The sequence below is a fragment of the Anomaloglossus baeobatrachus genome, chromosome 2, assembly GCF_048569485.1.
Source record: "Anomaloglossus baeobatrachus isolate aAnoBae1 chromosome 2, aAnoBae1.hap1, whole genome shotgun sequence".
Classification (NCBI taxonomy): domain Eukaryota; kingdom Metazoa; phylum Chordata; class Amphibia; order Anura; family Aromobatidae; genus Anomaloglossus; species Anomaloglossus baeobatrachus.
Genome location: NC_134354.1, coordinates 711,856,059 through 711,871,875, shown reverse-complemented (window position 1 = coordinate 711,871,875; position 15,817 = coordinate 711,856,059). Strand labels below are relative to the sequence as shown.

General features: G+C 40.0%; 1 protein-coding gene across 3 annotated transcripts in view; it reads right to left on the bottom strand.

The window, feature by feature from the left end:
* Positions 1-15,817, bottom strand: part of POSTN (periostin) — a 111,758-nt gene that overhangs the window by 93,384 nt on the left and 2,557 nt on the right. For all 3 annotated transcript variants that reach the window (XM_075337314.1, XM_075337316.1, XM_075337315.1), the window contains exon 2: positions 15,737-15,817. This exon is cut by the window's right edge and continues 18 nt beyond it. In XM_075337314.1, the coding sequence (XP_075193429.1) occupies positions 15,737-15,817 (81 nt within the window). The remainder of the gene's footprint in view (positions 1-15,736) is intronic.

Below are 15,817 nucleotides of genomic sequence, written 5' to 3'. Positions count from 1 at the left end.
TTCCAAAATTATGTTATCGACACTTCTGCTAACCTGGTACATCTAAATTATAGATAATAACTTAGGCCACTTACACACCGCGTTCCTTTCCCCGTTCAGTGGTCCCATCAGGGCATACGCCAAGAGGGCCATTGACTATAATGGTGCAAACGGAGTCACTGTGTTTTCTGTCAAGCACTATTTTTGGGAGTATACACTTTCTGGAGGCAGACAATCAGACGTAGTAGACTCTGTCTCGGTGTCTGCCTCCAGTTGGAAGCCCCGACGAGAACACTGAACGTAAGTCAGAACGCAACAGTGAAACGTGAAACGTGAAACAGGCCTAACTGATTGGTTGATGTCCAACCAGTAGGTAGTTTGGACTGCAAGCAGTTTGAAGCCCAAGGTATCTTTCAGATCAAGGTGCCCAATGCTCCAGTCTATGCTCTCTAGGTAAAGATAAAGAACAACTCTTGTAGAAGAGCAAGCCAATGAGAACAGCAGAGTATATTTATGTGGTAAAAGTTACCAATGGAATTTGAAAAAAAAAAAAAAAAAAATTTAGCATGTAAATTAGCTCTCCTCCAGAGGGAAAGCAGCTATTCTAGACAATCCATACCAAAGACCCATCTGTAGACAGCTGAACTGAATTTTAGCACTTCATCAGTACATAGCTGGGTAGTGGTTAGTTTGATGAGAGCCTTTAATGCAGCTCTGGAGTTTGCTGGTTCTTACTGATGAGTTACGGTTGGGATAAGGAGATTTACTTACAGGATTGCCTTATATAAGATAGTTCTCTTTCTGTAGGAAAGCTAATTTGGATACTATTTTCCTAAAAAGCATTGCCTTTAATAGGTCTTTTTTAACCACCTGGATACTTAAGGCCCTGTCACACACACAGATAGATCTATGGCAGATCTATGGCAGATCTGTGGCAGATCTGTGGCAGATCTGTGGCAGCAGTGAAATTGTGGACAATCAGTGCCAGATTTGAGGCTGTGTACAAATGGAACAATATGTCCATGATTTCACTGCAACCACAGATCTGCCAAAGATTTATCTGTGTGTGTGACAGGGCCTTTACAATGAGAACCAGTACCGCCCCAGAGCTAAATTCTTTTGAAAATTTTCTTTAGCATGCCACAACAGAACCACATTCTTTCCCTTAGTGTTACGGGGGGCTGTCTGATAATAAAACCCAAAGGAATATCAGACAGTCAGGGTCCACCGTGCAAAGACTCTGCTGCAGACTATGGCAGAGGATAAGGGGTATATACGTGTGCCACTGTAAATAGCACAAGTGCAGAGTGCAATACCTCTATTAAACTCACAGAGGAATATAATTAGGAAATAAAGCAATTCCTCCCTTACTTGGAGGGTGTGTGGTATGGTCTCTGTTAATGGTCACAGAGACAAAAGCAGTGAGTGTGAAATGGCACCTACCTAGGTCCGTTCCTCTAGCGGTGCCAGGAGACAGACAGCAGCGTAAGCCGCACAAAGCTCCTACCTGCGTTCGCTCCACTAGTGTGCGAGGATACGAACAACTGCCAGACACAGTATAAGGAACGTTACCCTAGCGGCAATGTCCACCTATGAGTAGAATCACAAGGCCCAGCCGGACCATGTACCTCAGGCACCTGCCTATGTCCGCTCCACTAAGATGTAAGGATACGGACTGCAGCCGAAGCTGTAAGGTATAAAAACGCTACCCTGCCGGTAGCGCTCACCTAGCATAGACAGAGAGATGCCTAGAGGGACGTGCACAGAGCGTCTACTCTCATGCATGAACCAAGAGGACTGAGCACCGGGCGGCGTGCGTCAGGGTCTTATATAGACTCTGTGCCTCATCCAAGATGGAGGACACCAGAGCCAATCCGCTGCCAGAACGACAGCAATGACGTCACGCTGGCCTATCACCGAGCAAAGCGTCACAAGCACATGACCAGCGACCAATCGGCATAGAAGGTGTCAGAGACATGTGACCACGTGTCACAAGCACATGACCAGCGGCCAATCAGCTTAGAAGGTGTCAGAGACATGTGACCTCGTGTCAGCGATGATGTCACCCGCACATGTGCAATGGCTCCAAGATAGGACTTAGTCTCCAGCGCTTGCACATGTGCAGTAGCAAGAAATCCGAACATAGTCTCCAGTGCTCGCACATGTGCAGTAGCAAGAAATCCGAACATAGTCTCCAGTGCCACAGCAACCGTAACACTTAGCTTGATATGATAATATTAATAAAATATTATTTTTGATATTCAGTTTGACAGATATTACATTACAGGAGCATCAATAGGATTATTAACCCCTTCACGACCATGGATGGATATACCCGTCATGGAGCGTGTCCCGTTAAGCCCCGCCCCCTGCCGCGGGCAGGCGGCGGCGGTTGGCACACATATCAGCTGTTTTCAACAGCTGACATGTGTGCCTGCTAGCCGCGGGTGGAATCGCTTCCACCCGCGGCCATCAACCCCTTAAATCTTGCTGCCAAAGTCTGGCAGCAAGATCTAAATCCGCGCGGCCATGTTTTTTACTTACCTCCGCCCCCACCGGAAGTCACGTGCATGATCACGTGACTATCGGTGGTTGCCATTGTAGCACAGGGTCATGTGATGACGCCTGCAGCTATTTTGTTTCACTTTCGTTTTCCCTCGGCACGGAGCAGAGGGAAAAATAAAGTGACTGTATCTGCTGTTTACAGCTGTATAGCTGTGATCAGCAGATAGATAATAGCGATCGGATTGCTGATTGCTATAGCCCCCTAGGGGGACTAGTAAAATAAAAAAAAAGTAAAAAAAAGTTTTAAAAAATAAAAAAAAACAAAAAACCTAAAAGTTCAAATCACCCCCCTTTCCCCCCATTGAAAAGGGTTAAAAAATAAATAAACATACACATATTTGGTATCCACGCGTTCAGAAATGCCCGATCTATCAAAATATAAAATCAATTAATCTCATTGGTAAACGGTGTAGTGGCAAAAAAATTCCAAATGCCAAAATTACGTTTTTTGGTCACCGCAAGTTTTATGCAAAATGCAATACCAGGCGATAAAAACGTAGCATCTGCGCAAAAATGGTACCATTAGAAACGTCAGCTCGAGACGCAAAAAAAAGCCATCACTGAGCCATAAATCTCAAAAAATAAGAACACTACGTGTTTCAGAAAATGGCGCAAAACGTGCGCCACTTTTATTGGACAAACTTGTGAATTTTTTTAACCCCTTAGATACAAGTAAACCTATACATATTTGGTGTCTACAAACTCGCACCGACCTCAGGCATCATACCCACACATCAGTTTTACCATATAGTGAACACCGTGAATAAAACATCCCAAAAACTATTGTGCCACCACACTTTTTTTGCAATTTTTCCGCATTTGGAAATTTTTTTGCTGTTTTCCAGTACACCATATGGTAAAACTTATGGTTTCATTTAAACGTACAACTTGTCTCGCAAAAAACAAGCCCTATATGGCAAGATTGATGGAAAAATAAAAAAGTTATGGCTCTCGGAAGAAGGGGAGCAAAAAACAAAAACGCAAAAACGGAAAGTGCCCCGGGGCTGAAGGGGTTAACGCCATATGAAATATGCCATGTGCACTACTACTTTCTTGATATAATAGTATGGTATATTAGTGGTCAATATGCCTTATAACAATGAGTTTTAGGGTTTCAAGTTAGGAGTTTGCATGTTCTCCTGCAGGACCAGAAAAGCCACTATTCAGGTCAAATACAATCAGTCCATATAATTCAGGGCTAGAAGATCTACCGTTCAGTCCACATACATGCAGAAATGGAAAAGCTACTAAAAAGGACACATAAATCCAATCAACATACCAAATATACTCGTGTCTAATCCAACTTTTTTCAGCACATTTTTTGATGCTGAAAAAGTCCCCCTCGGCTTATACTCACATTCCCTCGGTGTTCTCTTACCTGCGTCTTGCGGACCACTGGCACATAGACCCCTCAATGATCTTGGCCGCAGCTGTCATCAGCGCTTTACTTCAGATGGATGATTTGCCGCACCGCAAATCATTCAACTGAAGTAAATAAAGCGCTGATGGCAGTGGCAGCCCCCTGCATTAGCCGAGATCATTGAGGGGTGTACATGCCTGCGTTTCGCAAAAAGCAGGTAAGAGGACACCGAGCAAACGGAGGACAGGTGAGAAGATTTTTTTTTTGTGTGTGTATGTGAACAATGGCATAATAGGGAACAAGAAGGGGACCAGTATGAGGACATTACTAAAGAATGGGCACATTACTACAAGACACAAGGATGGGGAACAAGGATGGCACATTACTACAGGAGATAAGGATGGGGCACACTACTACAGGGGAAAAGATGGGCACATTACTACAGGATGGGCACATTACTACAGGAGACAAGAATGGGGCATATTACATTTTATTGATATCTATATTTAATTTTGAAATTTACCAGTAGTTGCTGCATTTCCCACCCTAAACTTATTCTCGAGTCAATAATTTTTCCCAGTTTTTTGTGCTAAGATTAAGTGCCTTCGGCTTTTATTCGGGTCAACATGTACTCAAGTATATAGGGTACATTCAGAACATTTAAGTCATCATTCAGACCACATACAATCAGACTACATACAATCAGACCACACACAATCAGTCCACACACAATCAGTCCACACACCATCAGTCCAAACACAATCAAATCATACACAATCAGTCCATACACAATTGGTCCATACATAATTGGTCCATACACAATTGGTCCACACACAATCATGCCAATACTTGCAGAACAGTACATTTTTTTAGTCAATCATTTCTATGTAGTTGCAGTTGTTCATGGAAGCTAACTCTCCACTTATTGTCTCTGACTGACTTTAAATGCTTCATGGAGCTATTACATTTTTTTAATGGCGTATTTTTTGAAGCAGAACATATGGTCTGTATATTGCCATTCCTTGGTATGTAACCCCAAATTTAGTATCAAATGTTGAACAGTACAAATATACATTGGCTTCATATTGCCGGGCAGACAATCCCCTTCACTCATGACATAAATAGAAATAATCTTCTTTTTCTAACTTCAAAGTCTTTTTCTCTTTTCACTTATTCACTTTTACTTCGGGGGTAAAATGCGCTAACAGCGCCTCAATTTTCACTCAGGATTTGTTTGAGCTTGTGATTTTAACAGCAAACAGATGGAGCGTTTAAGGGAATATCTCAAGTCACAATTTCATGAAGAGGGGTTTTCTTTTCCTCTGGATATTTTATAACAGGAACTGCACAAGATTTGCAGACACAGAGGAGAGGTCAGATTATATTACTCAGTAAATTAACATTTACAGCACAGGGTACAGGTAAACTAATATAGATTTTAAATGCAACACTCCGTCTTTGTTTCTCTGAAAGTATATATATATATATATATATATATATATATATATATATATACAGTACAGACCAAAAGTTTGGACACACCTTCTCATCTCTAGAACAACTGTTAAGAGGAGACTTTGTGCCTCAGGCCTTCATGGCTTCATGGCCTTCATGGTAAAATGGCTGCTAGGAAACCTCTGCTAAGGACAGAAGAGACGTTTTTGGGCTAAAGAACACAAAGAATGGACATTAGACCAGTGGCAATCTGTGCGTTGGTCTGATGAGTCCAAATTTGAGATCTTTGGATCCAACCACCGTGTCTTTGTAGAAAAGGTGAACGGATAGACTCTACATGGTCCAACCCAAAGAATGACTATGGTTTTGGCTTGGACCGTGATGAAGGCGGCTTATACCGCCGAAACGCGTTGTCTGTAACACACTATTTCCTGCAACTTATTATTTACAGCTCTGTTATATATGTTTTTTAATTTTTCTATCAAATCCATTGTTTTATGCCAACCGAACCTCTTGATATTTGCTGGATCACTCTTCCTTTTCTAAATTGTTCAAGACCCAGTGTGGATCCATGCAATATTCAGGATAACAGGAGGAACCATTCATTCAGAGTTGTCACAGGTGAGCTGGTCTACATCTTCATTGCCTCTATTTATGTATATAAATATATATATATTCATATGTGAAACGCGTGTTGGGTGGTCCACGGCAGTCCCCCCTGCAGGTTTACTTCTTTGAACCGGTTGGTATTACATTTAAACTTTGAACGGAATGTTCTTTACTATTTGTATTTTACATTTTAGCCAGTTCAATTCTACTGTTGCCCTTACAGGGGGCAGACTGCTATTCTTTTCATATGGCACCTAATTGATTTTGTCTAAATAAGCATTTCAGCTTCTGACTCATATGCATTTTAATTAGGGTCTTGCCATTCATTGTAATGATTCCCTGTACTCTGTGAATTTTGCAATATAAGAGGAGTGCTTTATCACCCTCATTAACCATTATGCACTTTGCATAATAACAGGATTCTGTCAGTGTTTTTTATGTTTTGTCTAGTGTTTTGTATACATGTTTGTTCCATTTTTCTATGCACCCTATTTGCGTTATAATCATGTTTACCTTTTAAATTTGTTATCAATACAATTTAATAATTTTAAAAATTTCCCAAGTCCACCCTCTTCTCCATTTTTTCATATGCTGCTTTGGTGGACAATTGCATATCACATGGATTTTTTCCTTTGATTTTATATGATGGGATTGATGGAATTGTTGATTTATATATATATATATATATATATATATATATATATATATATATATACATACACATACACGGTATATATATTGGACAAAAAAAACACAACACTTTTGTTTTTGCTCCCGGCTTTCATGAGCTGAACTTTAAGATCTCAGACTTCTTCTATGGACGCAAAAGGCCTTATTCTCTCAAATATTGTTCACAAAATTGTCTAACTCTGTGTAGGTGAGTGCTTTTCCTTTGTCAAGATAATCCATCCACCTCACAGGTGTGGCATATCAAGATGCTGATAAAACAGCATGATTACTGCACAGGTGTGCCTTAGGATGGACACAATAAAAAGTCACTCTAAAATGTTCATGTGTTGGGGGAGCTAGGGGGCTCAGAAAACAAGTCAGTATCTGTTGTGACCACCATTTGCCTCACACAGTGCAACACATCTCATTCGCAGAGTTGATCAGGTTGTTGATTGTGGCCTGTGGACTGTTGGTCCACTCCTCTTCAATGGCTGCGAAGTTGTTGGATATTGGCAGGAACATGAACACACTATTGTATATACTGATGCAGAGTATCCCAAACATGGTCAATGAGTGACATATCCGGTGAGCATGCGGCCATGCAAGAACTGTGATGTTTTCAGCTTCCAGGAATTGTGTACAGATCGTTGCAGCATGGAATCGTGCATTATCAGCTGCAATATGAGGTGATGGTCATGGATGAATGGCACAAGAATGGGCCTCAGGATCTCATTACGGTGTCTCTTTGCATTCAAAATTTTATCAATAAAATGCCCCTGTGTTCATTGTCCATAACATTTGCCTGTCCAAATCATAACCCCACTGCCATGATAGGCCACCCAATTCACAATGTTGACATCAGCAAACCGCTCACCTACACAACACCATACACACAGTCTGCCATCTGCTCTGTACAATGAAAACCGGGATTCATCCATAACAAGAACACCTCTCCAACTTGCCAGATACTATTGAGTGTGAGAATTTGCCCACTCAAGTCATTTGCGATGACGAACTTCATCAGGTGGAGACCCCGATAACAAAAAGCAGATGAGCTTCCCTGAGATGGTTTCTGACATTTTGTTCAAAAATGTGGTTACGCACCGATTGTTGCAACAGCTGTCTGGGTGGCTGCCCTCAAGAGGTAAAGCTGGATGGGAGGTCCTGGGCTGGAGACAATACACGTGATTTGCAGTTGTGAGGCCAGTTGGATGTACTGCTAAATTCTCTGAAATGCCTTTGGAGATGGCTTATGGTAGAGAAATGAACATTCAATTCGTGGGCAACAGTTCTGGTGGACCTTCCTGCAGTCAGCATAACAATTGCATGCTCCCTGACGACGTGTGACATCTGTGGCATTGTGCTGTGTGAGAAAACTGCATTTTTTTAAATGGCCTCTTATTGTGGCAAGCCTAAGGCACACCTGTGCAATTATCATGATGTCTAATCAGCATCTTGATATGCCACACCTGTGAGGTGGATGGATTATCTCGGCAAAGGAGAAGTGATTACTAACACAGATTCAGACAAATTTGTAAACAATATTTGAGTGAAAAAGGCCCTTTGTGAACATAGGTCTTAGGTCCTTGAGGTTAGCTCATGAAAATGGGGAGCCAAAACAAGTGTTGCATTTATATTTTTGTTAAGTGTGTGTATATATATATATATATATATATATATATATATATATATATATTTATATATATATATATATATGTGTGTATCGCTCTCTCTCTCTCTATCTATATATATAGCAGCAAAACAACGTATAAGGTGCTGCATGGATTCACCTATTTAAAACTTATCCACAATGCAATCCATAAGTGGGGGGCTTCATTTATGGAAGGCATCCCTGCTTTCCACACAAGTACGGACAACTCCATTGTAGTCAATGAAACTCTAGAAACAGTCAAATGTTTAACATCCCTCATGAACTACGATGGAGAGATCCACATTCATGTGAAACTATCTCCTACACAGATAGGAGTCACTAAGGCTAAAGACACACTACGCTCAGCAGTGGTTTGATGGCTTCCGTATGAATAAATACGTCCTCTGTTGGAGCCATTCATAGCACAAATGGAAAGCTGGGAAGTCAGGATGGTACTGTGCTCTGGGTTGAGGATACCGCACCTGTCAAAGGCTCTAGTCCGTAGCCAAAAACCAATTGTGTCTAAATATTCTGCCAATAAACGAATTACTTTTGAAATAACCCTTTCGATTATTCCTTCACATGGCAGACAGCACATAGAAACACACACAGAAACAACCTGACTTCCCAGTTTTCCATTTATTTAAATCTGCTCCAAACAAGACGGATTAAGTTCTGCCTGAACCATCCCCTAGATAGGTGAGTGTGTTATTCTCTTACCACACACCCTGCCATCACCCCGGCCAACCCCCCAGAGTGTCACCAAATATTTTTTTACCGACCATATCCATTAGCACAAGACAGTTTAGAATCAGACTGTTTCATTTGTATCTGTCTATTCGACCAAGCACGAGAACGTAGTCCACTCACTGCTGAATTCAGTGCTCACTCAGTGCTATAAGCTGGTGCCAGCTGCATTGGATTCCATGTGTGGTCCACGGGCCGCAAGTTGTGCTCCCCTGATGTTTAATAGCAAATATCTCACTAGAGAGTCAACAAGAACTGTGATTTTAAGTTTTTAATCAAACTTTCATCAAAGACTAAAAAAGCTTTCAAACATCTTTAAAAGTTCTAAATAGAACCACTTATTTCTCATTGCTTATATAGCACCAGCATATTATACAGGGCTGTACAGATATTGTCAATTACATCATGGCAGAAGTGTCGGCGATTGGATTTCGGTAATAGAAGAAGCTGTGGAAAAATAAAGCGCAATAGGGTCTTACCCTTGTATGTAGGGGTATAGGATGGGGGAGCAATACTACTCACCAAATGTGGTTGTGAGAGTCACAACCACTGTAATTGCACGTAAAATTTGACCACGGCAGCAGCAACCCAAAGCGGCAGATAACAGAGAGAGGTAGAAACCGGGTTCTTCAAAGCCGCGCCAATGATCACCAGCCAAAGGATCAGATCAATGAAGCTTTATTGTGGCATCGGTCTACGCGTTTCAGGAGCCCTGCTCCCTTCCTCAGGACCATCAGATACAAGCATACATCAAATCTCAAATCTGATTTGATGTATGCTTGTATCTGATGGTCCTGAGGAAGGGAGCAGGGCTCCTGAAACGCGTAGACCGATGCAACAATAAAGCTTCATTGATCTGATCCTTTGGCTGGTGATCATTGGCGCGGCTTTGAAGAACCCGGTTTCTACCTTTCTCTGTTATCTGGCGATTGGATTTCAGCAGCCCTATCTATTTGGTCCACAAGACAAATAAACACTAACAGTGGATTACTCCACTAGTTGTAGGGATTGAGGGGTCTCGGAGAGATAACAGCCACTGGACCAGCATTCAGCCTACGGACAGCAGATTACTCCACTATCTATGGGGATTGAGAGGACCGGGAGAGATAACGGCAACTGGACCAGCATTCAGCCTACGGACAACAGATTACTTCACTAACTGAAGGGATTGAGAGGTCCGGAAGAAATAATGGCCACTGGACCAGCATTCAGCCTACGGACAGCAGATTACTTCACTAACTGTATTGATTGAGGGCTCCGTGAGAGATAACGGCAACTGGACCAGCATTCAGTCTACAGATGAAAGATTACTGCACTAACTGTAGGGATTGAGAGTCCAGGAAAAATAACGGCCACTGGACCAGCATTCAGCCTACGGACAACAGATTACTCCACTAACTGAAGGGATGAGAGGTCCAGTAGAAATAACAGCCATTGGACCATCATTCAACCTACGGAAAGCATATTACTTCACTAACTGTATTGATTGAGGGGTCAGTGAGAGATAACGGCAACTGAACCAGAATTCACCCTATGGATGACAGATTACTTCACTAACTGTAGGGATTCAGAAATTCAGAGGTCTGGGAGAGCTAATGGCCACTGGACCAGATTTCAGCCAATGGTCTTTAGTTGTATGAGCAGTCAAAGGCCAATTACTAGAAAACTAGATTACTTGGTGGAAACCCACACAGACAGGGGGAACCATACAATTCCATGCAGATGTCAATGTTCATTAAATTCAAAAGAGAGTCCCTAAACCTTCAGCCAACTATACAAGCAAAGAATGACTGTGCTTCCCCTGCCATAGCGAGATTCGAGCCTGTTTAGTGCGACGTTGGCGAATTCAAGCCAGCCTAGACATACAGTATGATACTCGCTTTTTCATTATTAGCGTTATGTCTGCTCTATGTATCACTTTCAACACAGTGTACAGTTTCCCTTTACTTTGTCTAAAGCTTCTCTAAACATCCATATGGCTCTAATAACAGGAATCAGGCCGGACTGCTGACAGGTCCATTCCTGATTTATTGTGATTGACATGAACCCAAAGGTCAAAGCAATAACAACAAATTAATGATTCTTCCAGCTAAAATCACACATGCATACACCAGTAGCTGTCAATCAGTTATCTACCAGACAAAAATTTAATCATGTAATACAATAAACAATACAACAGAACATAAATAAAATGTGCCTAGTACGTTAGGCTTTTTTTTAACTTTTTTTTATCATTGGACATAATAAGTGAACAAAATATGTGACTTGATGGCTTCACATAATAATGTAAGATCGGCACTCACATTTTTTCTCTTCTTTCAAGGTTTATTTTCTCAGAATTAGGGGTCACAAATACAGTGATGACGCGTTTCAGCTTGTATCCTCAAGCCTTTCTCAAAGAGCATACTTTTGAGGATTTATGTCTACGTATACTTTTGAGGATTTATGTCTACGTATACTTTTGAGGATTTATGGCTACGTATACTTTTGAGGATTTATGGCTACGTATACTTTTGAGGATTTATGGCTACGTATACTTCTGACGATTTATGGCTACACAATGACATACAGTGGAGGCATCCATCTGAGATATACGTTAGGTTGGGGAGTCCTTCCAAATTATCCAGTAACCTCTGATGTGAGAGTATCACAACCTAGCGTGCATGTTTATGGGGGAGTCAGGAAATAAAGCTTTCAATTGCCAAAATATTGTGTAATGCGCTTGATATCACAAGGTCATGCAAAATAAATTATTCAATGTATCTACTGCTATGATTCAATTTGCAAAAAAAAAGAATAAGACATAAAATAAAAAAAAGTCCTACTCCCTCCCCATGAACATACTGTAGGCTACTTCGCGATAAGTCTCCCTGCCCTTTTACTACTGATTTATTATAGGATCATGCAGCAATGTAAGTTTGTAGATAGTGACTACGCTCCTCCACATTCAGCCAGGGTTAGAACATCAGTTAAAAAAAATGTTAGAGCCTTGAGTACATTTGTTAGATACGTCTCAACTTCATTTGGATCCTACTGTTACATATTCACCAATGGTGCCGTCATTGTCCACAGCAATAGTTAGTAGGGCTAGGGTTGTCTCTGTGGAAGCCTCTATTCTTATTGCCATATTTAAGGTTCCTCTAATTCAGATATGTAAATTAAATCATGATAGGGGATTGGACACTACTGATTTTAAACATTCAAGGAAAAAAAGTTGGTTGAACCCCCAATGTTAATGGACAACTAAAACTCTCAACTTGAGCTGGAAGACCAAAACTCTCAACCACACACTGTTAGATATTATTGAGGGAGGCCATTAATAGCATTCATGTGGATTAGTGGGGGAAACTGATATCTTTTCAATGGTCCATCAGCAGTCTGAAACACATTTGCTAATCATAGTTGGTACTGGAGTTGCAATTTTTTTTTCTGTTTTTCTATTAATGAGTGTTTTTATTGAAGATTCTGATGGTAGATTCCCTTCCATTTGGCTTCCCATCATTGATCTTCCTTATTTTGTGTGCTGACCTTCTTTATAAAGTACAAGCACTTGGTGCATCATGGCGTGGCTAAACATTTAAGTGCCCCTTTCCACCTATTTCAAGCACTTACGTTTTTTGTTCAGGATAGTCCTTTACATCCATCACAGTCCACACTGCAGTATTTCTTTTTATAGGAATCCCTTCCTCAGCCACGACCAACACTGACATTACATTGTCTGCTCAGGAATCCCAGTTTGCAAGTAAATAAATATATATATATATATATATATATATATATATATATATATATATATACAGTATATATATATATATATATATATATATATATATATTTTTTTTTTTTATTATTTTTTTTCTACTTTTCTTCCCATTTAAGGTGGTTAGCCCACACTACATTATTTTGTTTTAAAGGATTCCCTTTTCTCTCCCTCAGCCATCACTCACATCACATTGTCTGCTAAGGAAACCCAGATTGCAATTAAATAATTTTGTATTTTTTTTTTTTTTTTACTTTTATTCTCATTTAAGTTGGTTATAATTAAATAAATGAAATACACATTTGGTATTTTTGCCTTTATTTTGCATTTAGTTATATAAATCAGACTCAATATAGGATTTAAACTGGATGCAAGGACCTTCACTATTCAGGATACCATTACTAGAAAGCATGGTGGTGCGATGGAAGCATCACTGCTCCCCCTAGTGGTTGTGAAAGGGAAAACTAAAAACTTTTTTTTTTGTAAAGTTAGAAAACGATGACTCAAACTACTTTTTAAAAAAAGTAAACTTTTTTTTGTACTTTAACATTAATTAGGAATCTTTGAAAAATGTAAATGTTATGACTAATTATTGACTGAAACAGTCATCTCCAACTTTTCTATCTTAAAAAATGTTCTAAAATGTCCAGCCTATATCTGTGAGGGCATGCTAGGAGTTGTATCTTCACAGTGGCTTGAGAGCCATATGTTTTCCCCTAGTAGCCTAAACCAAATATTCCTTGAGTACATAAAGTGCTGCTATAAGTTTCCCGAGCTCAATGCACATTTTACGTTAAGTTTATAAACTGGTATTTAGAATCTGAACCCTTAATTTATCCCGATGAACAGATTTCTAGGACAGAATCTTGCAAATATCAACATCAATCCAACTCTTTCTTCATTCCTGATACTAGGTATCTCCTCCACGTAATCTCAAATATCCGTCTACTTACATTTTTGCCTAAAGGAATGTATTTTATTAGTGCTTTATCAAATACCAATCTTAATCTAGTTTTCCGAGCCTTGATAGAGGCTGCTGCCTTCACTGAAAAAAGTAGAATACAGAACCTTTCTGTTCTTCTATTCTGATCTTCAGCGATCAACCATAATCTGCTGGAGGACCTTGAAACAGATGTTGAATTTCTTTACTACATTGAATTTCATTATTACGGGGTGCCCATTAAAATGAATGGATTGTCTGTTTTAATCCATTATTTCTGGCAGCTTTCTCCAGGTATTAAGTGGAGGTTATGGATGATTGACTTTCCTTCTATTAACTTACAATATCCTAAAAGGGCATTTAAATAAGAAGTCTTCGGAACTAGATGAGTCATTAACTAGAAATTAGGTGCATTTCTGTAAATCTGTATTATGCTGGCACATACTTGAAGGATTTCCTTGTGGAAATCCATCTAGGTGGTAGAATATTATGCTGGGAGAAAAGTATTCAAAATAGCTCTCAGCAGAAAGGACACTGCCCAGAGTCAAGTATAAGACATTATCTTGCCTAAACTTGTCAATAGAAAATTTAAAGATTTAAGAACCTTTTCTAGCCTATCTAAACAGTGTCAGACTGTGATGCCAACGCATCACCAGTAACATTGACCTTGAGGTCCCCCTGTTCATCTACATTTAATATTAACTTAATCTACAAAATTACTTATTGTTCTACATAACAAGCTGAGGAGTTTGTAAGATAAATGATGAGATACTGCCTTTGTCTGTATGTCGATAATCAAGTGTATTGTGCCAACTACTGCTCATGTGGGATGGTGGGAACTTCACTTCTGCTCAGTGGCCCACCAGGGGAATTCTCCTGTTCACCCGCCGGCCAGTCCAAGCTTGAGTCTATATGAGCAGCTCCAACTGTAGCTGACTAAAGCCATTCTTGCATAGAATTGAAGGTCATATATCTGAATGGAACATGTAATACTACATTGCAGGGGAAAAGCCTCACTAGTCACTGATGTGGGGAGCTGGACCTGGGGCAATCAGCTGTTTCTCCCAGCTGAAACTTTTGGTAGTGATTGTCTCTAATGAGACAACCAAAAAAAGTATAGCCTTCCAATAAACTCTAGACACCTATGGAAATACTATAGCAGTATTATTATAAAACTTTCAAATCTAAAGGATCTTTATTAGCAATCACTCTGGATGAGGAAGGAGGTTAACATGCACCACATTCATCATGCCACAGGAACTATTTTATTCAGCTCAACGAGTTTCTTATCCTCAAATTTTTCAAATTCAGATTATTTATAGTGGAGTTCCTCCTTGATTTTCACATTACATACATAAACCAGTTTATTAGTAGACCTGCCGGGCTACACTGGACCAAAAAACTGAGCAGCGGGATCGAACTGGGATGTAATTACTACAATTTTTTAGTTTATGCAGAACCCTGAGACTATTGATAAGAAGTGGTCCAACAGTGGACAACCCCCTTTTGGTCACCTTGAGCTAATTTCCAGTCAGTTGACCTAGCCTTTTATCTGAATACAATATTCAAGACAGACTGTTTTCTTTGCACCTTGTCCCAACAGTTGAAACACTCCTTGTAATCATCATGTAGGAGCCATTAAGTATTTCACGATAAATTAACAAAAGGTATCTAAATATATTAGTTCTTCCTTACTATGTCATGAAGCGTATTACTGGAGCGTTGCCTATTTGGATCCTCACCCTGGAAGTTCTCATTTACGCTATAAAGTTTCGTTTTGTACAAATTGTTTAATAAGTGAAACCACAAATATTAATCTTGTAAGAAAAGACTCTATCAATCAGCCAGTAGTGGCGCCTCAAAATCGCAGCCACTTTCCATTATTCAGCTTCTATCCTACTATATACAGTAGTAAGGGCGTGTAGGCAAATCAGACATTATAGCTTTTTTATATATAAAGCTAGTAAACTAATGAATTCTGAAATCGTTAACACCACTTACGCTTTCTTGCCGCAGATGGCGCCCTGGTACCAGTTTTTGCAGGTACTGAAATACTTCTTTTTTGTTCCCATGACTTGTTGC